Genomic DNA, 27,431 nt, shown 5'->3' with positions numbered 1-27,431 from the left:
TTTATAAGCTTAATAAAATTTGACTTCAATCGAGATTAATTTAATACAAAAAAAGTGTGATACAAAAAATTAACGCAAATCATTTAATTCAGAGTTTATATTATTCATTAAAATTAAAAGTAAGCTATTGATAATAAAAAAAGACATCTCATCACTTAATTATTCTCAAATTAAGGTCTTAATTGAATTATCATTTTACAAATACCTACTAAAGTTTTATTTTATCGCATTTGTACGAAATTTTTATTTATTTATCGACGAAAAAAGTTATTTATAATAAATAAATTAAATTTCTTCATTTATTCTTCATTCTTCAATATCTAAATCTTCTGAGCTTGTAACACCGATTACAAAATAATATACGATAAAAAATAAATTTTATTTCAAATCGTAAATAATTCGCAAAAAATTACTGCAGATAAATTAAATTTATAATCAAAAAGTTGATGATAATTTTTGCACTTACCTGCACAAAAAAATTGACTCCAAAAATTGAAAATTATTTTATATTACATACGACATTCTTAAAAATAAAAAAAAAAAAAAAAGAAGAGAAAAATAATTTTTTTATAATATTTTATAAAATAATTCTAGTGAAGTACAGTTTTTTAATTATGAATATGAACAAATGAAAATATTTAGGAATTAGATATAATTTTTAGAATTCATAATCTGCAAAAATTTTTAAATTCTCCAACGAAGGTAAATAATTGAACGTTGCGTTAGAAATATCACCAATATAGTTGTGCGAGAGATCCAACTCCTTAATTTGTGTTAGACCAGAAAAATCAGGCACGCTGGTTAACTCATTGTTATTTAAATAAAGAGTTATCAACTTTGATAAATTTTTAAAAGTATGATCTTCAATTTTTTGAATTTTATTATAGGACAAATCCAGAAGCTTAAGATTTTCCAAGTGATTGAAATCATACTTTTTTATGACCGTTTCTGCAACTGGATATGACCCTAATAATTTTACCGGTATTATAATTTGCACAAATTTCAATATTTTGTTGCTATTAAGATACAAATGAGTGATTGATTTCGGCAACTTGTCGAGAAAATCCAGGTATTCAATATCATTGAAACTCAGATAAAGACGAGCGAGGTTTGGCACAGTATCTTCGGTCAAACCGGTGATCCGAATGATTTTATTATAACAAAGATGCAATTCTATCAAATTTGGCAGATACATTACTGCTGATATGCCGACACCTGGATGGGCTCCAATTGATAGCTCCATTCCTCCAGAAGGTCCAGTAAAATTACGTAGCGCACTGTCTAAGTCAAGTTTCCAAAGATTAGTCAAATTCAAGTTTATCGAGTCAATGGTGTTCGCATGTAAATCCAAAGTTTCTAAATTTGGTATTCCAGCAAATGTGCTGCTGTCAACTCGTGAAATTTTGTTGTATGGCGCGTATATAATTGTTAATTCCGAAGTATCGTTAAGTCTACCGTCCAACGAAGTTATGTTTTTATTTGAAAGGTCAAATGCAATTACGGAACCGTACGACGCAGTTGAAATACTCGACAAAATCAAAAGAAGAAATGCACTTTGTAAAACCATTTTTAGTTTATTAAACAAACTCACTTAATTTTTCGATGTTTAACGGCTGAAAAGAACTCAGAGACTACCGCAAAAATTTATCAACATCTTTTATATGTACCACCAACCAACGCTTGGATTTTTTCCCACAAAAATAAGATTATTATTTGTTAGTCTTTAAGTATATCTTTGGAACACTCTAAATTGATAATCTTTAAATAGAACACGAGTAAATATAAAAAATTTTAGTGATTAGACTTGTTTACTACTAGAAAAGATCTGGTGAGCTACTATGATATCATATGACCTTGTGTGACCCTAAACTGCTAGAATTTTGAGGTATTGGTACTAATAATTTAATACTAAATTTCCCACGGAAATAAGATTATTATTTGATAATTCTTAAGTGTATCTTTGAGAAACTTCAAATCGGCGGCTTTCAAACGCAATACAAACAAATAAGCATAAAAAAATTTTAGTGATTTAACTTTTTTACAAATAGAAGACATCTCGTGAACTAATGTGACCTTGTGTGACCCTTAACTTCCTGGATTTCGAGATTTGTGTTGATCTAAGTTATCAAAAATATATTTACATCATACTAATTGGATAAATAGGTGTTAATTAGCCGACTTAGTTCTTACAAGGAGATGTTCGATATTTTTTTTAATTATCAATTTTTTTAATGTGATCAGAAGAAATAAAGAATAATTAATATCCGATTTTTTAATTATAAAATTTTTATTTTATTTATTTTATATAAAAGAAGAGAAAAGAAAATTTAAGATATAAATAAAATACAATAATTTAGAGAGTTGGATTTTTTTATTTAATTAATGAAGATTACATTTAAAGCTTAAGGCTATAATTACTTAATATTTAATTAGAAAATATTATTATATTTAGTAATAGTAATAAAATTAATTTACATATAAACAGTAATTTTGTTTATTGATCAACACAAATAATCCGAATTTGAAACTCAAATATAATAAATCTTGTAAATTCATGTATAATAATCTTGGAGTTTATTTAGAAGGCAATAACCGTATCTCTGGGTAATCCCATCGAACCGTTTACTTTAATATCATTGCCCCTGATATTTACATACTTAAGACTTTCGAAAACATTCAAAGATAAATGTGAGAAATATTTGAATCGGTTATCGTTCAAAAACAGAGTCTTTAGATTCATATCAGCGATCCAATTCTCGGGTAAATAAGCTATTTTGTTTCCCGAAAGATTCAAACTTTCCAAGCCGCCCAAATTCCTAATTTCGTCTTGTGAAATCTTGGTGATCTCATTATAACTCAAGTTCAACATCCTGAGACTCGAAAGACCGCAGAAATCAAACTGCGCGATTTCAATGAGCTGGTTCTGTGAGATCGACAGAATTTCTAAGCTTTTCAGCTCACAAATCCTCGGAACGTGGCTCAAATAATTTTTCATCGAGTTCGAGGATGGTTAATTTTTCCAAATTGTTGAAGGAGTCGTCGCTGAGAGCAGAAATTTGGTTTTTAGAAAGATCCCGGTGTACAAGATTCTTCAACCGATCAAGAGGGAGCGGATCGCTTGTAGGAATTGCCAATCTTACAGAACTATAATCCAAATCTGTAAGCGAATTATTCCTGAGATACAAGTGAGTGATGGGCTCCAGCAAAGAATCCACGAAATTCAGCGAAGAAATGTTGTTGTTAACTAAACCAAATTAGGAGGAAGAAAAATGGGGTTTTGGCTTGTAGAAACATTTTTTGACTGGGTTTGAGAGATACGGCGGGATAAACTGAATTGTTGAGATAGTTCTGGGAGTATTTATACTATGCCTGTTTTTTAAATATAGGAATTATCAAAATTATGTCAAAGACAGAGATCTGGTATTTCTTTTTTCATATCTGAATGATAGGGAAGATTAATCTTTAATTTGTATATTTGAGATAAATTGTGGGGAAGTATTATGAGTAATCCCACAAAAAATCCAGCTAAGTTCGTCGTTTGTTGGGATAAAGAAAAATTTTTATTCATTTTTTACAATAAATAGTTAAATAGAGAAAAATAGTTAATGAAATATTTTAGAGTTTAAAACTATGAAAAAAAAAAAAAAAAACATAAACATAAAATTTTACAAGCTTTTAAAGAATTTTTCTTAAATCTATAATAAAAAATAAAATTTTTTAAAAAAATATACTTGATAATTTTTAGATTTTTATATTAAAAACTCGATGAATCCTTTTTGAACAATTTTAAAAAAGATCAATAGCAAAGTTTAAAATAAAATATAACTTTTTCCTTAAAATATATTAAAACAAAATTCACAAACTATTCTAAAGCCAATATAAAGACAAAGTAAATAAAATTAAACAACATGTAAAACAATAAATAAGATTAAATTAAAATATTAACAGTTTAACCATCAAAACTAGTAAACTATGCAACTCCGCTAGCATTAAACAGATCCGTTGATGTCTAGTTTCCATCAGCACACAATTCACCACCAATTTGTCTAACTTACCCTTTCCCCTTAACTTCACCGTTTGCACAAAACTAATCTCAACCAAGTGTAGCGCGTTAGTTTAGTTACTCCACTCAAACCTGCTCTACCAAGTCCACTCATCACTATAACTTACCCTCGGAATAACATACTCGGTGTACTTTACCCCACACCGGACATTGCAGGGCTGCCTCCTCACGGAGGACTCGTACTCCAAATAAACACTAACTTCATTCTTAATCTTCCAGTAGCCGGGCGTGTAGCGGTCCAAAGGATTCCCCTGAAGATAGAGATACTTCAAGCTGACAGTGCAATCCAGGACTAGATCTTCAATCCTGGTGAACCTGTTGCCCCTGACATCCAGATGCTTCAACCTGGTGCTGCCTCTGATCCACCCGTACGGCAGGTAAGTCAATTCATTGAAAGACAGGTCTATTTCTTCCAGAGAATTAAGATTAACAAACGCCTCGACAAAGACATTTTTGATGCGATTGTTGCCCAGCGAGAGCCACTTTAGCTCTCCCAAGTCGCAGAAAGCTCCCGTAGGAATGTATTCAATCAAATTGTGATCCAGCGATAAGCTAGTTAGCACCCTGACGTTCCTAAAGTCCGGGAGACTCGTCAGCTGATTGTAGCTCAGTGATAAATCTCTGAGCTCTGATAAACAATCAAAAGTCCCCGAAGGAATTGAAGAAATTTTGTTGTGAGCGAGGTTCAAGCTCTTGAGAGCTCGGCAATCGTCGAAGCTGTCCCGCTGGACACTTGCTATCAAATTCTGGGACAGCGAAAGAAACCTTAGCCTGGATGTGTGCCGCAGGCTCAAGTTGGAATCCTCTGAGCAAGGCAAGTGAGAAAGAGATTGAATACGATTCCCATCAAGAAACAGCGAGGAGAGATTTATCAGCCCGCGGGTGTCCAGGCGGCTGATCCGGTTCCGCTCGAGGTGGAGGTGGGTCAGGGTCAGCGGCAAATCCAAGTAATCAAATGTCCTGCCTTTTAATTTGTTGTCCGACAGGTAAAGGTGCGTCAGAGAAGGAAAAGTTCGCTGGAGAGGAATTGTTATGTCGGCGATGTTGTTCTTCCGGAGATAAAGGTGCTCTAGCTTGGGAAAGCAGTCGGCTTGGGAGAGCAATTGTTCTCTTAGACCTGAGTCGTTCTCATCGACGATTAAAGTTACTAATCGGTTGTGCCTGCCGAAGCTCAGGAAGTCGCAGAGCTGGATCCTATTCCGGGATAAGTCGAGGTACTCCAGATTCGGCAGCTTGTCGAAGGACCCCACGGATATCTGGGAGATCGAGCTGTCAGAGAGGCACAGGCAAGTCACTCTGCAGCTGTCGATAAATCCTGGGTAGAGGGTCGCTGGAGCGCAGCCTGGTAAGTAGAGAGATAAGTCACGGTCTCTTATGTCTTCGCATTTTCCTGTAGGCAGCAGAATTTTTCCGGGTTCTGGAATCGGAATTGAATAGTCGACATACGTCAGGGGAAATAATACTCTGTTGCTGGAGGATGAGACGGTCAGCTGGAGGATGAGAAAAATTGCCAGCGTTGATGAGAATGAAGCCATTTTTTATACCTGGAATGGAGATAAAAAATTAATGACTGTTGTTTTATAGTTTGTAGAGATACTTACTCGGAAAACCTCCGGGCAAATGGGCGACAGTGATTATTTCCGAGCTTTTATAGAATCTTTAGCGACCTCGCTCTTTGTTTTCTGGTTATTTAAATCAGAAGCTGGGAAATTTTATAGTTAAATTGTTATTTAATAAAGCGGGAATCCGAGGACAGCCGGAAGGTCAAACCGGGTTATCTTATGGCCTTGGTAGACAAGATAACGATTATTAAGTAACGCTGATTAAGACCCGGAATGAAATAATAGCATTTCCTAATCGTTGTTTAATTTAAAGCATATCGTCAGTCAATAATCGATTTCTTTAAACTTTTATTCTTGGGGTGGGTTGGCTCTTTGTGTAAGTCAGCGGCGAGTCAGGACGGCGTCGCCATCTCTTGTTGGATACCAGGACGTCTTATTTGCTTTCCGCATCTGATAACTCGAGAGTTGAACAATTTTTTAATTAAAAAACTTTTTAGATTAACTTCACGATGATTCTATTTAAGAGATTGAGAGTTTTTTTAAATAGTTAGGTGAATTACCTGCTGCTGTTTTCGGTAGAACGCTTACCGAGATAGAATCAAGTGTTTTATCATGGATGTAGTTTATTTTATTTAAGCTTTTGAGTTTATTTATATACTAATGCTTTAATTCTTTTAATTATTAAGATTTTTTTATTTTTATTTTGATATTTAATTTATCATGATACTAAAATTAAAAATTTATTATTTTTTTTAATTTTTATGACTGAATTAATATTATATAATATTTTATTAATATTAATAATATTATATTAAATTCCACGGATAGAGATTAAAATAAAATTACTAACGTAAATTTAAAAAAAAATAATTTTTTTTTTACAATAAATTTATAATAAAAAAATTGTCAGATATTTTTAAAAAAATTGTATCTCGTGAACTATTGATATTTTTAAAGATATAAGCTCCTCCCGATGTTACACTCATCAAGACCTTTCATTTGAGTACCCACATCAATTTTTCATATATTTATATATATATATATATATATATATATATATATATATATATATATATATATATATATATATATATATATATATATATATTATATATATATATATATGAAAAATATATAAAAATGCATGTGGGTACTCAAATGAAAGCTCTTGATGAATGTAACATCGGGATGAGCTTATATCTTTGAAAATGTTGATATTTAAGAAAGTACAGTGCAATTTAACAAAATTAATTATTTAATTAAAAAAAAAAAAAAAATAATTAACATTTAAATATATTAACGGCACGATTTATTTATTTGTATTTACAAAGGCTGAAGATTGCCTGGAGAACCAGGGCTGCTTAACAATCGTTATAATCTCTCAACACCACGCAACAGATCTATTTACAAAAAAAAAAAAAAAAAATACTTAAAAAAGAAAAGAAAGTAATAAAAATCACTCGAAGCAATTGTAACATTAATGTAAATGACGACTTGCACCATGGAGAGCAAGTAGATGGTCAATCGAGTATTCTAATCGAAGAAAGATAATATCATAAACGAGTGGTCAGAAGTCTTGAAAAAGAGCCAACTGGTCAGGCGGCAAAGGAGGCTGGGATCTCCAGTCGGTTTCCGGGTAGTCGTCGAAGCAGCTCGCGTCCTCTGGCGCCTTTACTCTCGGTCTTATTGGCGGCGTGAGGGCTCTCTGGGGTACCTGAAATGATAAATAATTCAGTGAGTAAAGGTAAGACCTCGTCCTCGGGCACAATCAGCCCAAAATATTTATTATTATAATCCTTACGAGCTGCCAGTCGATGAGCTTGAACCACCGGTGCCTCTTAACGTCCTCGGCTCCCTGACGCATGTTTCCCAGCCGTTTTGTTCTGTCGGCAATCAGCAGCTTCTTGATCAAGTCCTTCGCGATCGGGTCTACGTGCTTGGGCCACTCTATTCTACCGCTGAGGATCTTCTCGTAGATTCCGAAGGGATTGTCGTCGAAGAACGGAGGGTATCCCGCTAACATTTCGTAGATTAGGACTCCCAGTGCCCACCAGTCTACCGCTTTATTGTGGCCTTTGCTCTGAATTATTTCCGGCGCTAGGTACTCTGGAGTTCCACACAAGGTCCATGTTCTAGAAAAAAAAATTCCATTAGATTATTTATTTATAAAATTCCAATATATTAAATATTCTATTTGGCAATTTATTTTTTTTAATAATCTATTAATACATAACTATAAATATTGCTTTAATAAATAATGATTTTTGTTAAATTACACTAAAAGAAACCGAATTTTCTCTATCACTATCCTGGATACAAAATTTTTCTTATTCTCTTAATAATATAGATTAATTTTTATTTTTTAATTTTTTTTTTTTTTTGCAAAAAAAAAATACTTTTAAAAAATTCCAAATATGAAATTATCATTTGTAATAATTTATTTCTTAAAAAAAATTTTTTTAAATGATCAAATGTCTGTTGACTTTAAGATGATAAATAAAAACTTAAAATAGTTATTTAAAAATGACAATGATTATGTTAAATGAAAAAATATTTATAACAGAGCGATGATGTAAATAAACCACTCAGTTTTCTTTGTAAATTTATAAATAACATTCTAAAAATGTGTATTTATTTTTTTTTTTTTTTTTTCCAGGAACTTGTTAAAACGACCCGCTGTCTCGTCACTTGACTTCCCTGCACCAGCCGAAAATAAAATGCAATAAAGGCCAAGCAGTTGTTTATCGAGCACATCTGCCAGAATTGCATCCGAAATTTTTTACGCCAATTAATTGCTGTATCAACGGGCGTTGTTTTGGCTACGTCGATTATAAACATTTAATAAAGTGAGTATATTGTACTGTGAGTGCATTATTATTAATACCTGTCAGTGAGTTTCTTTGAGAACCCAAAGTCTGTGATTTTTAGGTGGCCCTGGCTGTCCAATAGAAGATTCTCGGGCTTCAAGTCCCGGTAGACTATGTGCTTCAAGTGGAGGTAGTCCAACGCGCAGACTATTTCTGCCGCGTAGAAGCAACTGGTGGGTCCAGAGAATCTTCCCGCTGCACGCAGGTAAGAAAAGAGCTCACCACCTGCTACAAACTCCAGGAGCATGTAAACTCGCGCTTCGTCACGGCCGCTCCATAACCTGGGGATTTTTTTTTTTAAATAGAAAAAAAAGGCAATTTTTTTGTTTTAATTTAGAAAAAAATTATTTTGAGACAAATCAATAGACATCTGATAATTTTTTTTTTAAATCAATTAATGTCAAAAAAAATACTTAATTCATTTTTTCTTAAAATTTCGACAAATATAAATTTTTTTTTATTTTTCTTTCCAAAAAAAAAAATTTTTAAATTGCCAGATAAAAAATATAATAAATTAATATTTAACTAGAAACCTTGCAGTCACTGTGATGACATATATTTTAAAGATATAAGCTCATCCCGATGTTACACTCATCGAGAACTTTTATTTGAGTACTCACATGCATTTTTGATATATTTTTCATATATACATATATATAATATATATATAAATATATGAAAAATTGATGTGGGTACTCAAATGAAAGGTCTTGATGAGTGTAATGTTAGGGTGAGCTTATATCTTTAAAAATGTCAATAGTTCACAAGATACAAGGTTATTTCTTAATTATATATTTAAATATAGAGCCTAAATATTTTTTTTAATTCTTTTGCTTAAAAAAAAAAAAATCTCAAGAATTACCAGCTCTCTGTCGATTTAAGACTCATAAATAATAAAAAAATAAAAAAACATACATATTAACAATGAAGGGATGTTTGACCTCCTTGAGGACAGATATTTCATTTCTAACATGTTCCACCTGTTTAAGTCTAATGACGTCAACCATAGAGAGGACTTTAAGCGCCAAGGGTATTCCTTGATGTCTGCATAAAACCACGCGTCCAAACGTGCCAGTTCCTGTAAACAAAAGCATCTGATGTAAATAATGGCCGTTCTAAATCATCATTCAAGCATTAAATATTTATTTAAAACAGAATTATGTCCTCCAGCTAACCACCAATGTCTCGAGACCTAGACACTGTTGTAATAAATATCGCATTATACTAGTCAAATTGGCAAGTTTAGTAGTCTCGGTTATGACAGCTAGCATCCACAATCCCAGTCGCTCGTTAACGACAGGGACAGGTGTCACTGAAAATTGAAAAAGAACTTCCGGTCTGCCATCAAGAGTTCGCTGTTCGGCTCAACTCTCCCGTTTAGTTGATTGCCCATGACTAATTTATCGCATTAGCTGGATATTTAATAAACAAAAAATCTATTATACAGATAAAAAAGTAAACAAAAATCGTTTTAAAACGCTAGATCATCAGCCCAGCTGTTTAATGTAACAGAAAGATGCCAGATTTTATTTAATAGCATAAACATTTTTATAGTGTTTGTATATTTTAACTATTTTCCTTAACCGCACAATTTTACTACAGGTACTTTCTGTTAATGGCTTTCAGTATAACTCCCATTACTTTTTTACATTTATTAGCTTGCTCGGTATATTCTCAATTATCTTTTAATTAAATTATCATTTTCTTCATAACTTTGATTTTAATCACCAGATTATTTTCTTCAATATAAAAATTACTAATTTTCTGCCCATCAATTAAATCTATCTTTAAGAAAACGTTCTTAAAAAATTGAAAGACATCTGATAATTTTTAGAAATTTTTTAACTAATAAAATAAAACAAAAAAAAAAAAATTATTTCAAAAACTTTAAAAAATTCAAAATGCAATTTTTAAGGCCTAATTTATTTTTGAAAAGTCAAAAAATTTCCCTTGCTAACAGCAATGATCTATAATGTTTCTTCTTATTAATCAATAAATTAAAAATAAACAATCTCCTAAAAATACTCATAATAAATAAAAATAAAAAATTATGAAATATCGGTAGTAGAGGCTTAAGAAATCGGTGACAATTCAACTAGACGTGAGCTAATGTAGTAGGGAGTGAGGTGTAAAGTTAAATATACATCAGCCTCTCACTTTCCAGTGGTGGCCCACTTGCTCGGCAACGTTCCTATATACAATCTACAATCCTCTCGCTGTATTCTACTCAACTTTCTTCCTCACCAGGGAGTAACTCGATCGCTGGCTCTCCAATTACGGCTCAATATTTAACAATAAAAAGCAAACATACAGACATACAGCTGAAAGAATCATCAATTTAATTTAAAAATTATCAAGATCATCAAGAGGACGACAAGTCTTACCGATAGTCTTGATAATTTCCATGTCGTCGATCTCGTACCTCGCGGAATCCTCCTGGGAGCCTTCTTCGTCGGAAGTTCCTTCACCTGACATGACGAACACGTGTCACTGCACTGATAAATCACAGATGATTTATCGAGGAATCAAAAGCAATAAACAAATAACAAATGGAGCGACTCAGCACGTGGACAAGTTTAACGCACCAATATATTGTTTTATATCTCCGTGTAATGTAATTATAACTCAGTACACTTTTCTTCAATTACTGATATGAATGTTACATCAAACGGAGCCGATAGAAGCGTAGTACTCACTTTCTAACGCGTAATACAATGTACGCTGTAAATGCACACGTGCTTAAAAGTAATCCGCTGTGATTTATACTTTATTTATAATTTATATTTACGTGGGCACACTTTCAGGAGTTAGATTTAGATTTAATCAAACATATCCAAAGTATGTGCGATACTAAATTATATTTGTTGGCTTGTGTTTAAAAGCGAACAGTACTAACGCACTGCTGTAGTATAGTCGGTAACAACTCTCTTCACCCTCAATTCCGACTGCGACTCTCGAAATGACCGACTTCCGTCTAGTCACTCGTCACACAGCTACAGGCTCTTTATTCGTCGGTGTGTCCGTAGATTTAGTTCCCTCTGTAACAAAATTTAGGTGTCAAAATGGTTTCCCCAAATCTTACTCCAAAAATCTGGAGGGTATTGGCCATATTTTCGGACAACGCTTGGAAATACGGGAAAATTGATTAAGATCTTTTTTATAGAAAATTTAGTTTCCTTTAAAAAAGGTATCTTGTCCTTTTTTCGTATCTTTGCTCCTTAACTCACAAACTTAATTTTAAACTTTAGAAAATTATTTTATATCAATATTTATTTCAAAAAGAATTTTCTTAAAACTTTTAAAACTTTTTAATTTTCATCGAAAAAGGCTAGAGATATGATAAAATCACTAAGGACCTTTTTTTATAGCTTATTAAATTTCCTTTCAACAAAGTTTCTCATCTTTTTTTTTTATAATCGATTTTTATCCTCAAAATTTAATTTTAAACTTAAAAAAAATTCTTTTATATTAATATTTATTTCAAAAAAAATTTTCTTAAAACTTTTAATTTTAATTTTATCGAAAAATACTGGAGATATGATAAAATTAATGAAGACCTTTTTTATAGCTCATTAAATTCCCTACAAAAAAGGTCTCTTGTGATTTGTCCATTTCTCTAATACTTTGTCGCAAATTTAAACTCCAAAGAAATTGTCCCAAAAAAAAAAATACTATTTCTAAAGTTTTAAATAAAAACTGTACCATAAAAAATAATCCAGTGTTCATGGTGACAAATAATCCACAAAATAACGTCCACAAAACTAAAATATTCACTTAATTTTCAGAAAATGGAGCAACCGATGTGAGATCTAGCGACAGTTAACGACTGACCAGCTCGATCGAGAGAGCAACGGGTTGTAGATGCAATAACGATTCATCCAATCCACCTCCGCAGCAAGGTATAACCAACCTGCAGTAATATTGAGCAGCCTGGATGTATTAATAATAAAAAATGAGTAAGTGATATAAAATAAAATATAAGCAAGAGTCGCCGTTTAGGTTTTAAGCCTGTATAATTTACCGTGTCACTTATCAACTCGTTTCAGCCATTAGTCTTGAGGCATAGCAAAAAAAGGCATAAATAAAATCGATCGTCTGCCTTTGGTGAGTTTGTTGAGGCTTGAAACGTGGAATAATTCAAGCTCGTGCTGGTGGTTCTAACGGAGAAAGTTTTTTCCGTGCCCTCAATCCTCAATTTGCATTAATGCCCCTCTACTCTCTGCCAGGAACTCGACATCCATCACTTGTCCTCTACCTTATCCTTTCGCTTACTCGTTATTTCTATACTTGTAACTTTTATCTACGTGACTTTTAATGCTAAACTCTAGAACAAAATTCAACGACATAAACAGAAAAGAGCCGAGCCTTGGAATTACCTGCTCGGCTATTATTTTCCACCGGATTACCGGAATTATTTCTATTAGTACTATTACTATCGGGAAGACATGCTTGTACCGTATTTTACCTGTGCGTACTACTTACTGCTTCTTAATTCAATATATTTAAACTATTTATTTTTTCTAGCCGGTTTAAATAAAAATATTTAACCGCGTTTAGTTTTAGTTCAGTTCAGCCGAGCATCAGCATCGTACAACTGTTACTGGCGACTGCCTAAACCATCATCTGTTGTCTCTCTGGTCCCCACTCGCTCTTCCCCAATCCGAGATCTTTTTCTCTTTCTCCATCAGATCCAGGCACAGCTGCTTCTTAGTTTTCATCTCACTTACCATTATTTTTCCCTTTCTTCTCTGTCTTTTGCTCCAACAAACTTGTACCAGCTTGCTCAGCTTCACGCTTCGGTCCATGATTTTTTCATCTGTAACTAGATAGATTTATTTAGCATTGTACAGCAGTAAAAACTGCTTTTTACAATTTTTCTACTATCACCGTTTATATATTATATTAATTAATCTGCAGCTTATTAAATAATTAAAGATCTGGTTCTAGCGCCACTTGTTATTTAATTATTTCATGTCTACAATAATACAAAATACAAAGAGCTACCCTGTAAGCTAGGAATTTCTATTTAAAATTTTAATATAAAAAATTTTCACAAGTAATTTTTTTATTAAATTTTTTTTATAATAATTTAATTGCTATAAAATTATTAAAAATTTTTTTAAGTCCGGTAGCTTCATAAAAAAAAAAAAAAAAAAAAATTAGCCCAAGTTTTTGCTTAATTTATATTAAATTAAAACTAAAAAATATTTTTAAAAAATTTCACCCATTGTTTTTAAAGTTTTTTACAATTGAAAATTTTTTTTTATTTTTTTGTAATCATTTTTTCAATAAAAATTATTCTAAAATTTTTTGGCAATTCAATAATTATAAAAAAAATTAAATAAAAAATTCCACATGTAAAAATTAATAAAAAAATTACAATTGAAAATTTTTAGAAGCATTTTTTTATTATAATTGATTTTTAAAATTAACAGGTGACAGCTAACTTCAGTATAATACAAAAAGTCTAAAATAAAAATACAAGATTAAATACAATTGTATTAAAAATCAAAAAATTTTTTTAAAATAAAATTTACTAATTTAAATCAAGACTTTTCTAAAACTTGGTAAGTATAATATAAGATGATCAACAAAGACACGTGGGAATTTTTTTCAGAGTAGAGCAAGGGCTCTCTTGTATAGCAGCAGCTCCTCCAGCTAGATGTGACGCAACATCTAAGAAAAATAAAAACTTATCCAGTGACGTAGCTGGTCTCCTTATTTTCCCTGACGTTTGTCGGCTTATTTTTGAATTGGCCCATGTCCAGATACATAACCAAGTAATATAAGTAAAGAGTAAGAGTCAGTACTCGCAACCGACGCCACTGGTGCTCTATTATCTCACAGGAATCGCATGTAATGCCCGACTTACCGTCTCTGCTCCTCAGGCTGGCAGGTTCAGATTTATCTGCGAGCTTCTTGCAGATATAATCTACTGTACTAGTCTCATTCTTATTTATTATGTCTTTTATCTCTTGCAGGCCATTGTTTAATCTAGCTTTTACTTTACCAGCTAATATAACTGAGACGTCACTGAGGCTGCTTTTATTCACTCGTTTCACTGCAATTGGGTGCGACGATTGACTTCGCCTGGAATATCAATCAAAAAAATCAAGAAAAAAATGTCTATGTAATTTTTTATCATAATTTAATGGATTTTTTTGCTATATTATGCATTATTTTTATTTATATTTTACTAATCCACGCAAGAAGATGATGATGATGGTAATATTAATAAATCAACATTAATGTTGTTGTTATTAAAAGGAAAAGTTGGCAATAATATCTGGCAATTCACAATCGCCCACGTTATCTGGAAAAATTCCAAATTAAAAAAATCAGCAGATTCATTCAGTAAAAAATAATTATATTGTCAATTGTCACTTTTTTTTATAATTTTATCCAAGTAAAAGTAGCAATTAAAAAAAAAAAAAATCTGGCAATTTGGAGAGTTTTTAAACAAATAAAAAAGAAAACATAAAAATAATTCCATCTGTCAAAGTTTCCGACTTGTAAAAATTTTTTAAATTTATTTTATTGAAAAATAATTTTTAAAAAATTAAAACTAAAATTTTCACATATAGAAAATTTTAAAAATTATATGTGGAATTTTTTAAAAATATTTTTTCAGCTCTAATTTTTAATTAATAAAAATAATAAAAAATTTTTTAATATCGGCTAATTTAATTTTCATAATTTTGGATATAATTTTTTTAATATATATTTTCTTCATACTTTTTTTTTTAATAAAAATTAAATTAGCCATTTTTTAATTTTTAGAATTTTTTTTTAATTATTTTTTTACTTGTAAATAAATCGTTGACAAAAAAAAAACAAAAATTATTGAACGCCAGCTAATTTTATTTTAATTACTTTTTTTATTAATAATAATCAATTAATTAATTAATTATTACTTATTATAAAAATCTATATTTTTTTTTTCAGAGCTGATTTATGAAATTCATAAAATTCAAGGAGACTTACTTTGAAAGGATCCAATCTTTGTCCACCTGTCGGTAAAGTAATAAAACAGCGCGCGAGATTAATTTGCTCGATCGATAATTTTTAAAACTAAAATCTCTAAGTAAAAAAAAACTATAAATTTTTTCTTCAGAAGAAATCAAGAGCCGGGTAATGTGTTATGCAATTATATTTTTTAAAAAATGCGGAATTTGCAGCGATTTCTTGGAAGGAACGAGTAAAAACGTTATTGAAAGGCAGGAAATAATGACTCGGTTGCGTGAGATTGTCGTTAAAATAATAACGAGTTTTTAAAATTGGTTAAGAATTAAACATCGGCATTAAACATGCGCAAGACTTGAGTAATTACAGCGAGCAGGTTGGAGTATCATTTAATATCTAACTAAAATATGTGTTTATATTAGGGTGGGTCAAAAAAATCGAATAATTTATTTTTGATTTTATACTCTGAAAAATAGGTTCGTAGACACCTAAAAAGAATTCTCTCCAAGTATAAGCTCTTAATTATAACGGGAAGGTCCTCCGCTTTGCGGGTTTCTATTTTTTTCGAATAATCAGATAAAAAAATTTATATCTCGCTTCCAACTGCTTGGAAAAATATTCCGTGGCATAGATTTTGTGAGAAATTGAATGCTTTACAAAAAAGGTCTTTTATGACTTTTTCAAAAACTCAACCGATTAAAAGATATTCATAGTTGAAGTTTGGCTATTTTAAGGAAAATATTCGTTTTTATTATGAATTTTATAAGTCGATGAAAAAAATTATTTCGGATTGCGGAACTTATGATTTTGTAGGAAATTTACTGCTCTACAAAAATGGTCTCTTATGATTTTTGATTAAGTGAAGCCGTTACGAGATATTCATCGTCAAACATTAACGAATATCAATATTTCCAGTTTTTGATCAATAATTCGATAAATTTTAATTTAAACTATGAGTTTCAGGAAAATTTACATAAATTTGAGTTTCGATCGATAAAGAAATGTTATAAACAATTTTTTTAATATTGTTTTCAGTCTTGAGCTTGTTTGATTGCATTAAAACAAGAAATTAGAGCATTTTTTTTCGACATATAGCCAATGATTAGTTTAATTTGAAGTGAATGACATATTTCTTTGTCAAATTTAATATGAAAAGTATTGAATCAAGTGAGAAACAACCAGTATTTAACTTTTTTATAGATAAATTTATTATTGAATTATCAATTGCAATATAATTGTCTATATTTTTAACATAACAGTACGCTATTACTATAAATAATTTCTCTTATTACAATTTGGGAATGTTTTTTGATGTTCTTTGACAACTTGCAATAAGTACTGGAATTGTTCTTCATTTTTGTCAAGCATTGATTATATTCACTGACTAATGCAACAGCTCGCTCTGCTGAATCATTGACAACTTTTAGTTGTTGAAAGTATTCTTTATTTTCGAGATAACTCTCATTAGTAGGCCATAATTCAACATCGACATCAAGAAAGTCATACGGTAGATCGAAGATTTTGAAAAGATTTAATGACTTTTTAGACACAAAGTCACTCAGAGTTCTCTGCGCCAATGAATTCAAATCTTTTTAGCAATTACAAATCTTTTAGCTTTAGAATCTGTACCTTCACGAGTATTAACAGCTTCAACAATACTTTTTTTACTTCTAATGGAACGCCATCGTCAAACAGTGATAAAATGGCAAGTTCATCGCTCAAATACCATAAGTGCGAAATCATTTTTTCACACGTAGCTGAAGAAATCAAAGGATTGATATGTTTGTACTCCAATAAATTTTTCATAAACTGCAAGTCATGATAAGCAGCAGTTGTTGCAGAAGTTGATGAAAACCAAGCTTTTAAATACAATGTGACTATAAAAATACAGAAATGACGAAGACCATGCAATTCTTTCTGAGAGAGTTTGAATTCATCTCTGAATAGATACATTTTCAAACTATAAATGGCCTTAGCCATCCATCTAGCATGATGAACAGCACCAGGACGTTTGAAAGAAATCTTTTCTTGAGGCATTTCTCCAAGGAAAATCAATGATAATTCCAATAATTCTTTATCTAACTTATTATAATATTTCTTTATCGATCGAAACTCAAATTTATGTAAATTTTCCTGAAACTCATAGTTTAAATTAAAATTTATCGAATTATTGATCAAAAACTGGAAATATTGATATTCGTTAATGTTTGACGATGAATATCTCGTAACGGCTTCACTTAATCAAAAAATCATAAGAGACCATTTTTGTAGAGCAGTAAATTTCCTACAAAATCATGAGTTCCGCAATCCGAAATAATTTTTTTCATCGACTTATAAAATTCATAATAAAAACGAATATTTTCCTTAAAATAGCCAAACTTCAACTATGAATATCTTTTAATCGGTTGAGTTTTTGAAAAAGTCATAAGAGACCTTTTTGTAAAGCATTCAATTTCTCACAAAATCTATGCCACGGAATATTTTTCCAAGCAGTTGGAAGCGAGATATAAATTTTTTTATCTGATTATTCGAAAAAAATAGAAACCCGCAAAGCGGAGGACCTTCCCGTTATAATTAAGAGCTTATACTTGGAGAGAATTCTTTTTAGGTGTCTACGAACCTATTTTTCAGAGTATAAAATCAAAAATAAATTATTCGATTTTTTTGACCCACCCTAGTTTATATATATATATATATATATATATATATATATATATATATATATATATATATATATACTTCTGAATGTTTTTGCATTTTAGACTGGAATGAAGATAAAAAAATAAAATTCTAAAACACTGTAATGATGAATGTACAAAAAAAATATAGAGGAGTTGATTTAAAGGTAAATAATAACAGAGGTGACTGTTGCGGTAAACTGCAATACGACTGTCATAGCCGCCCACAACTTACGGTCTTGAGTTATGAATAAAAAAAGATAATTTAAAAATCAAGCAGGATAATAAAATAATTTTTAAATGCTGCAAATACAAGCGAGCGACAACGAGATGATACTTAAATTATGAGAATTAAGTTAGCCGACATCCAAAAATTTTTAGGGTTTTTTTTTTTTTATTGTAAAAATTATTACAAAAAAAATTTTTATTTGTAAAAAACTATAAGTGCAATTTTTTAAAGATATTTTTTAATTCTAATTTAATAAATGAAAAAAAAAAAAAAATTAAAAACGTCCCACATTAACTTTTCATATATTTATATATATTATATACATGTATATATGAAAAATATATAAAAATGCACCTGATAATTTTTAATTTTTTTATTAAATAAAAAATTGCACTTAGAATTTTTCAAATTTTTTCTTTAATTTTTTTTTTTTTAATAAAAAAATAAAAATTTACCAATGTCGGCTAATTTAATATTTATTTATATTTATAGTATCAGGTACTTGGTGACAGGATCATGCACGGGATAAGTATATTATTAATAAACATGTATATTGATAAAAACAGTTTCTCATACATGCAACTAGACACATTACATTACATTAGATATTACATTAATAATCAATTATTTTATCTGGCTATCTCAAGCGAGGTCAAGCCGAGTGATTGCGACTTGTAAGCGAACTGTACAACGAAACGATCAACGACGGCCTTCTTGGAGCCTAGTCAGTCCCAGTACAGTACCATTTGACTAGCTATAGCTGGCAATAATGGATAACGACACTGCACGATATATAATGTATTAACATTGCGAGTGAGTAGAGTGGTGAATAATAGCAAGAGTTGCTCATATCAATGTTGTACGTATATATAGTACCGTTTGCATTTTATTTGCTCACGGTCTTGCTCAGTTATAATAATTTTAATTGTCCACTGTTCTGGGAAGTCTATTGCGATTTGCGATTGTGTTGCACAATAACCTTCAGCTGATGCCGATTTTCTCTTTCTTTTGTTCCCAACTCGTATGTCGAGCAGCTGAAAAATAATCCCATTCCCCTTATATACATTAACATTATTTTTATTTATTTTAATTATACAATGCATACTTATTTATTACAGTCCTTGCTGGCAGTCCTACGAACTAGGATCCTATTTGAATAAACTTAACGATTGCCGACGCTCTAAGCACCTCGCCAAAGTAATTACTTCTGGGCTCTTTAGAGCAAGAATTAAAGGTAGAAGTTTTATTCCTCTGGGTGTACTGCTTTTCGACATAACAAGAAACTACTTTTGGCTGGTGATTAGAACGACACCAAGTTGACACCCGCACCGGCTAGGTGCATGCGGGTCCCAAGTCTGCGACACGCAATAAAATCTATAAATAAAACACTTTGTCGTTAGTGATGATAAGACCAGGCGGTAAAAAAATTTCTACTACGGTGGTTTATTCACAAGTTATATAGATAAATAAATTTTAACGTCATGCATAATTGTATTTCATTTTGTTGCAGGATTGTTATTTGTAAACTTTGGAACTTTAATTCTGAGTAAAGTACTGGGGATAGAAAAAAATTATAAGAGACATTTTTTGTCGGAAATTTTATAATATATAAAAATAAATTTATTTATTTTATTAAATTTTTTTTTGTTACAGAATAAACAAGGTCGAATTGATCCAATAAATTTTGATAGCTTTTTTGCTTTCAAAAGTTGGAAAAAATTTTGGCTCTCATGTTTTTGGATAAAATTTTTATTTTATTTTTTTTTAATATTTTTTTTTTGAAAATTACATAAAAAACAAACAATTTTCAAAAAAATTTATAAATCAACTTTTTTTTTTTATTAATTGTTCATTTTTTTATGTATTTTTCAAAAAAAAAAAAAAATACATCAATAAAATCAAATAAAAATTAAAATGGTTGAGCCCACTTGCAAATATTTACCAAAGTTTTTTTTATCAAAAAGACTTATTATTTTGGAGCAAGAAGAAATTTTTCAAAGAGAAAATTAATTCTCCAACAAAAAAAATTACTTTTTTTGTACATGGAAAAGATTTTAATTAAAAAAATATTTCAGGATAAATTGATATAAAAATATTCGAGAAGCAAGAAGAATTTTGATGTTTGCAGTTGAGCGCTTAGATAAACTAAAATGAAGATAAAAAGCCATAACTTTTGTTATGTCGGAGTGACTACATTGTGGCATGGCGTCGTAAAAAATAAAGCAACATAAACCTTTACTCGGAGCGTATAACTAGCTTGTAACGGGGCTGTAGCCCTTCTGAGGTCTTTCTTACAACACATTCTTACACGGTGTCTGGCTTGGTGATGTAGATATAGATGCATATATATGAATATGTTGAATGTATATGTGTATGTATAAAGCAAGAGGAGTATTGTCGGAAGAAGTTAAGAAATTCCAGTTCCCAGGCGTCGTGGCCGTCGTCGTGATTCCTGGGCAGGCGTTGGTTTCATCCACCAACCGAGCTGAATCCTATTTCTCCCACGGGTCGCCGTTCCAACTGGCCGAGCGTTTCCGCCGATCGCCTTTTTTTGAGCCATCTGCCAGGGCAAATATATTCCTGAGAGTGTCTACAGCACCGTTCCTACACGTAAATAAATATAAATAAATAAGTATATATTTTATTTATGTATATTGTATATCTATATCTGTATCTGTATCTATGGAGGCGCCGCGTTCGTGCGTATCGGTAAAAGGGACCCCAAGGGCCCCTATACAGCCACTTCCGCCGTCTTTCTCTCTGATTTCCGATTGTTGCAATACGTGACCACGACCAGTCTATCGGGGTCTCTCTCCGTTTGCTTTTTTTTATCGCTCTTCCTCCAGGCGGTGAAATCAAAATTTTTTAAGCGCAAGAGAAATCTGTCTTTTTGCTCGACACGCTAAAAACCCTGAATTTATTTCAATCACTGTGGACGAAGCGTCAAGTGATTAATTACGCTGACATTCAATTCTACTAAATATTTTTATTAAAGGTCTTGTTACACATTTTCATCTGCAGGACTAATCAGCAAGCTCCAATTAATACCTGGAAAAAATAGCTTCAACACAGTAAAAAATTTTTTTTAATTCATTGGTAAGTCTCTTTTAAATGTAAATTAAAATATTTGAATAATAGTATATAAAAATAAATAAAAGTAATTAAGTAATGACAGTTAATAGGGGATTTTAAAATTATATTGCAGGTGACTACCGAGTTGGTATGACGATTTACATCAGAGCATGGGAGCGCGGCTTAGAAACCGGAAGCCCGGCTTTCTGCATCGCTGCCCGCGAACAATAAGACCGTCAAGTTCACGGCACCAGCTCGAAGTACTCTTTCTATCTCTTTTACGCGAATACATCAATCCATAATGTATTCCGCTGGCTCATGATTTTCTTGGACAACAAAATAACTCCGCTTGTGTATAAATATAAACACATAAAAAAAAAAAAAAAAAAAAAATTACTTGAATAAAATAAAGAATTTTATCTTATTAATTTAAGTAGAAAAATTCTTAAAAAATTTCTGTCAATTTTTTTGCATAATATATTTGCTAAAAAATTTTTTAAAATTATAAAATATCTTAAAAATCAATTTTCATCAAGAATTTTTCTCTTGATTCAAGTTAATTTTTTTTTTTTTTTTAGTGTATAAAAAGAGTAAAGAACGTAAATATTTTATTTTATTAACTAATTTTACAGCCAGCATAATTTTTTCCATTAATTACTCGGTATTATTATCGCGGAATATTTAAAATACAAAGTTAAAAAAAGAAAAGAAGAAAAAAAAAAACGCTTACGTTTTCAACAAAATAAATTTTTCTAAAGCTCTTACGCAAGAGTTTTATTTTAACTCGTTAACTTATTTATTTATTTATATAATTATTATGCATAAATATCCGGTCGGACAAAAATACCAGCAACAGGTGCATGGCAACAGGTAATCCGCGTGTATGACAGAAATGAATAATCATTTAAAAAAAAGAATACTTCCTCGAATAAGTTTATTGTCTTTATTCGATTGATCTCGGTATGTTATTATAACTTTTATTACTTACGATTACAATTATCATAATTATCATTATTATTTACACTAATTTTATTATTATTTATAGCCCTTGTAAGACGGTGATATATTGAAAAGAAAGAACGCGATTACAGCAGTGTTACACCTGCAGTTTGTCCCGACAGATGCTTGACAAAACCGCGACGAATTCATCAAAAGACTGTCATTTCGCAACATCAATTTGCCTCGACGCAATGCCGAACTCATTGCTCACACATAAAGGTTTACTTTCAATTTATTCTTTAATATAAAACAAAATAAAAAAAATTCCAACACACTAATAATTTATTTCTTTCTTCTTTTCTTCTTCTTAGGTACTAATATTTTAACGCGTAATAAACTCTACAATGAAACTTAATAAAATAATATAAAAATACAATGATAATAATAATAATAATAATAATAATAATAATGATATAATTTATCATAAAACATGATTCGTTCCCGGCGTTGCTTTGTAGCCCTCTTTCTCACGTAATCGCGTGTAAGAGCTAAAAGTTACCGGTGGCTTCTTATTCAGAATCGGAATCAGAATAATAATAATGATAATAATGATGATATACAAGTTAGATGGTTAACTATGCTTGCTGAGAATAAAAACTAAACAAGTACGGCGGGTTTAGTATAGTAGCAGAACGTTGAACTTTGGTGTTGTTTAGTTCAGTTCGAAGAGACTCGAGGTGAATTTAGTTTGATTTGGCGCAAATAAATGCGTCATGATTCATGAAACGCCAAAGTTCCTTTCTCTCTATTATATTATACGGCAGGTATATAATACAACTACAAACTACTAATACAAATACATGTTAGCCGTATAAAGTATGTATAATACCAACCCATTCGTGACGCTGTAACCTCTTGAACTTGTCTTGATTCCGTGGCTCCTTGTGAAGAAAATCCGAGGCATTTTAATGCATTGCAGTCCCAATGGAACTTGACTGGAATGGTGAGTCGAAAATTTTCCATCTGGGCAGAAAAAAAATTTTATTGAATCAACAGAAAAATTCTTGGTAAATAATTACAACCATTTTCATTTTTTTTAACGAAATTTTTATTTGATTTTATTGATGTATTTTTTTTTTTTTTAAATACTTAAAAAAATTAAAAATTTAATTATCACAATTTTACAAATTTTCAAAAAAATTTATAAATTGTTCTTTTTTTTTACTTAAAAAAAAAAAAAAAAAAAAAAAAAATGAAAATAGACATTTTATTCAAAAACATGAAAGCCAAAATTTTTTCCAACTTTTGAAGGCAAAAATACTATCAAAATTTTAATTTTTTTCTTTTACGATATTTTTTATCACGCCAAAAAAATTCTTTAATCAAGTAAAATTAATTTAAACCAAGAAAAATGTTTCAGTGTAAGAATTTTTTCAAGTTAATTTTTTTTTTTTTTCTAGTGGTTGCTGGTGTGCTGAATGAATAATTCGCAGGAATAGAACTAAAGGTGTAAAAAAATGAGGTAGACCTTTGATTACATTACCTTTTATACCAGGCCAGAGTCTTAGGCCTCTCACGAACAACAGTGTACATGCCTTGCGGGTAATTACCTGGTGGCTGGTGCCAGCTAGTTACTAGTGAAATGAAAAGTTATCGATAACGCAGGAGCATTTTTATGAGCAATTAATGTCACGGAAATCGTGACCAGCTACTGATTACAAGTGTGGTTATTGTCGAATGGCCAGACGCTGTGTATGACACGGGAGCTCCACGGGTTCGTTGTTAAAATACCCCGTGAATTCTTCCAGTGCCATTGACAGTGTCTAAGGCTGATAATTATACTGATGGCTGACGAATTAGAGGCTGAAATAAATAATTAAAAAAAGAAGAGAGAGAGTACTTATTAAAAGTTTTAAAAGTTCTCACAGTGATTGAGTGAATTTATGTGGCCGGGGATGGCGGAAATGCTCCTGGATAACATTTCTCAGTTGTCCTTTGGGCCGGATCGTACCGTGACTTGAACATTGCCATCAATCGATCAGCCTCTGGAAATAACTCGCTCCGGGAGCTTAACGATTAAAATCGGGTTCTTCAGCAACTGAATTTAGTAGTACGCACTTGGAGGATATTTTAGCTTGTAAGTCTCAACTGCGATAGAGAAAGAATAATTGAAAAAAAAAAAATACAGAGTTTTTAACTGCTGAAACAGGTTTCTGACGACCTCGCGACTTCTCTTCCTTCTTTTCTTATTCTTTCCGTTTTCATCATCTACCTCGAAGAGCTTCACTGTGTTTTATTATTCTTCAGCTTTAGCTTCTTTAGCTTCTTTATGCCTGTTCTTACTTCTTGAGCACTTTTTATATCACAGCTCGCCCTTGAACCGTGAATATATACGGTTGTGGGAATACGTTATTCCGCTTCCGTTTGGAGTGCTCCAATACACCATGTAATTACGCTCCAGAGGCATTACAATACAAGTTAAGTGTTACAATACCGTCAAATAATATAATCCATAGCTTAAAACTCTTATTCGTGTAATATACTTTTAGCGAGCGAGGGAGTCCAAAAAGAGAGCGGTGATTTAACTTGGTGATGCAAGGACTACAATGAGGCCCCGAAGCAAGACAGAACAAGAAACCAGAAATATATATACAACATATAATGGAGGTTCCTTTCCTGTTCGGCACCTTGAGGAATGCCTTTGAGAGCCACCATTAATTAGCCAGTAATTAATAATTAAAAATAATTATATGATTTTAGATTTTAGTATTTAAACATACCTTGTGTTTAGTGGAGCTGGAGCTGGAGCTGGAGCTGAATCTGGAGAATTGTCGCGTTATATTCTCACCAGTTAGAATCTTGAGTCGCCTTTCCCTCTGTCCGCTGGCTCCGGAACTCTCAGCTTGGAATTTGTTGGATTTAATCGGGCCTGGTTACGTCACGAGTACGATGACCCAATGAGCCGATCTGAGTGAGTCTCAGTGAGGATATAGATAGGAGGAGGCCAAAACGTGGTGCCCACGCGAATTATTATAGTAATAATAAACAAAACTCTCGAGTAACGCGTAATCTCACTGTTTAAAAATAAAAAATTTTTAGATAAGATATTACGTATCGTTTATAAAATAATATTATGTACAATGTAGATTGTAAATTGTAAATTATACATTATATTATTTTAATATATAATTGTAATACAAGTTAACGACTGGAGGAACGTCACTAGCCTCCTTGACCACAAAAGAGAAAGAATGAGACTGATGTACGATTTTCTTTGAAACTCGTATCAAGAGACTCTTCCTCGCTCCAACGTCAGAGCAAGTACTGTCGTCTTTGGTCAAGTCGAACAACCGGTTGCTCGGAGTGACGTGAGCAAACTAAAGCCGTGGGCTGGCAGGTAATACCAGGTAAACTACGCTCGCAACCTGCGTGCCGGCCGGCTGAAGCAGGAAGAGGGGAGTCGAGGAAGAAGGTGCCCACCGGGCCGTGTAGTGTGGAGAGATACTGTGCCGATGCCATACAACCTATAACGAATAACGTGGTGAGTTGAGGAGTAGAGAGCAAGACCCAACCAACGGCTGCTCGTCCATCCGTGGACGTGGGACCAAGACCGAGATACTGGAGAATTGCTGGAAGAGACTGAGACCCATTTCTATGACTTTGCTATTGCTATCATTATGATGGTTGATCGTTGAAGGCTGCTGGAGGAGGGATGGCTTCAGGATAGGGACTCGAACTGGGACTTGGACCCATGCTACTCCCAATCGAGAATAGATGCTGTTTTACTTGTACTGTTTGTGAGTTTCAGGCTACAATTTAAGGAGAGACGGAGAGACGGAGAGACGGAGAGACGAAGAGACGGAAACCTGAGAAAGATGCTCATCTGAGTTTGTATGCTGTGTCTTGTATATGTTGTGAGTCACCTCGGCGAATAATCAGCGAATAGAGCAACGGGTCTGTATGCTGCTGTAGTATAGCATAGATGCCAAATGCCAAGTTGCTCTAAGCCAGCCACACAGTGATTCGTGAGTATGCTTCTCTTTGTAACAAGAAATACAGTTAACTCCAGAGATAAACGCTTTATAGAATTTCAGGTATATTCAGATGCTTTATACTTTCAGGGACTCTTAATATTAATCTGTGGACCAAAAAAGTATTATGGACATCTATGTACGAAGATAGAAAATTAAATTACTGCCGAAATATATCAAAAGATATTATTCCGAGCTTAGTTATTCTTAAATGACAAAAGGACTAAGATTAATCGTTTATTACATTTATATTTTACCTGAGAATACTAATGTTAAGTTATATTACGTGGAGAATTTTTATGTGTGAGCACTTTGTGTGGATGTATTGTAGTTTGTTGGGTAGGAGAAGATGACGTGAACACCCGTTGCATTATAAGATCCTGACTCTGTGTATGTGTCTTTACTTGTACTTGTACTTATTCTCGACATATTTGTATGTAATAGCCAACGGAGCGTGATTTTTCACGTGGAATCAGAGGAGGCGCGGTGGGAACCGCTATGAAAGAAAAGTTGTTTTTCAGAGAAAGAAAATACGTGATTGTCGATCGGGCATGTTATTTTGTTGTTGGATAACTAGTAACTACTGCTAAAAAGTATTCACATTATTTTTTAATTACAATTATGTACTACATATTTTTTGGGGGATTAGTTTAAAGGAAGTAGCTACTAAGTCTGACTTTGAAAAATGCTTAATAAGGAGATTAGATTGTTCATTTTTTAATAGGATAGAGACTTTTTTCGAAATAATTATCTTAATTAGTAATTATTTAAGCAGGAAGAAAGCAATAAATTGCTGGGCGTATCAATTTTAAAAAGGTTCAATGAAAATTTAATTTTAATAATTATAAAATTTTAATATTGGAAAAATTTTTAGGAACTAAAAGGTAAATTAAATTTTAAAATTAATTAATATTTTTTTTTAATTTCTTAATATCAATCCATACACAGAAAAATATTCTGAATAAAATTGTAAAGTAATTTAAAATCATCTTTCATTTTTAAACTCTAAATAAATAAATAAATAAAT

General features: G+C 31.6%; 3 protein-coding genes and 2 long non-coding RNA genes across 20 annotated transcripts; 2 read left to right on the top strand and 3 right to left on the bottom strand.

The window, feature by feature from the left end:
* Nucleotides 1–559: 559 nt before the first annotated feature.
* LOC141531136 (extracellular matrix protein 2-like) lies at nucleotides 560–1,798 on the bottom strand. Its single transcript, XM_074248682.1, has one exon. It carries the CDS (start codon nucleotides 1,565–1,567, stop codon nucleotides 659–661), a length of 909 nt encoding a protein of 302 aa, XP_074104783.1. The 5' UTR covers nucleotides 1,568–1,798; the 3' UTR covers nucleotides 560–658.
* Nucleotides 1,799–3,552: 1,754 nt separating this feature from the next.
* On the bottom strand, nucleotides 3,553–5,679 carry LOC141530821 (uncharacterized). The gene has a single exon (XM_074248155.1). The coding sequence runs from the start codon at nucleotides 5,596–5,598 to the stop codon at nucleotides 4,141–4,143; it is 1,458 nt and encodes a 485-aa protein (XP_074104256.1). The 5' UTR covers nucleotides 5,599–5,679; the 3' UTR covers nucleotides 3,553–4,140.
* Nucleotides 5,680–6,911: 1,232 nt separating this feature from the next.
* On the bottom strand, nucleotides 6,912–12,336 carry Pka-c3 (Protein kinase, cAMP-dependent, catalytic subunit 3). Its single transcript, XM_074248681.1, has 6 exons — nucleotides 12,195–12,336; nucleotides 10,877–11,530; nucleotides 9,408–9,570; nucleotides 8,510–8,773; nucleotides 7,427–7,757; nucleotides 6,912–7,339 (listed from the first exon to the last, which is right to left on the bottom strand). Exons 2-6 carry the CDS (start codon nucleotides 10,965–10,967, stop codon nucleotides 7,193–7,195), a joined length of 996 nt encoding a protein of 331 aa, XP_074104782.1. The 5' UTR covers nucleotides 10,968–11,530; nucleotides 12,195–12,336; the 3' UTR covers nucleotides 6,912–7,192.
* On the top strand, nucleotides 12,328–20,024 carry LOC141531139 (uncharacterized). Of its 8 annotated transcripts, none has more exons than XR_012479881.1 (6): nucleotides 12,336–12,448; nucleotides 14,110–14,348; nucleotides 14,474–14,622; nucleotides 15,438–15,513; nucleotides 15,607–15,831; nucleotides 18,218–18,706. It is a non-coding gene; the product is annotated as an uncharacterized LOC141531139 (long non-coding RNA). The 8 variants fall into 8 exon arrangements; XR_012479879.1 differs by having other exon boundaries at nucleotides 14,110–14,429; nucleotides 14,506–14,622; XR_012479878.1 differs by having other exon boundaries at nucleotides 14,110–14,622; nucleotides 15,438–15,508.
* Nucleotides 20,025–20,256: 232 nt separating this feature from the next.
* On the top strand, nucleotides 20,257–27,314 carry LOC141531138 (uncharacterized). Of its 9 annotated transcripts, none has more exons than XR_012479874.1 (7): nucleotides 20,257–21,458; nucleotides 21,568–22,652; nucleotides 22,745–23,440; nucleotides 23,834–25,098; nucleotides 25,165–25,914; nucleotides 26,182–26,398; nucleotides 26,495–27,314. It is a non-coding gene; the product is annotated as an uncharacterized LOC141531138 (long non-coding RNA). The 9 variants fall into 9 exon arrangements; XR_012479875.1 differs by having other exon boundaries at nucleotides 20,259–21,458; nucleotides 23,834–24,850; nucleotides 24,923–25,098; nucleotides 25,165–26,398; nucleotides 26,495–27,313; XR_012479876.1 differs by having other exon boundaries at nucleotides 20,259–21,458; nucleotides 23,834–24,510; nucleotides 24,742–25,098; nucleotides 25,165–26,398; nucleotides 26,495–27,312.
* The last annotated feature ends 117 nt before the right edge of the window (nucleotides 27,315–27,431 follow it).

This window comes from Cotesia typhae, unplaced genomic scaffold, assembly GCF_013202065.1.
Source record: "Cotesia typhae breed Kobodo isofemale line unplaced genomic scaffold, CoteBio_Ctyphae contig_5, whole genome shotgun sequence".
Lineage (NCBI taxonomy): Eukaryota > Metazoa > Arthropoda > Insecta > Hymenoptera > Braconidae > Cotesia > Cotesia typhae.
This window is presented reverse-complemented; position numbering and strand designations above follow the sequence as displayed.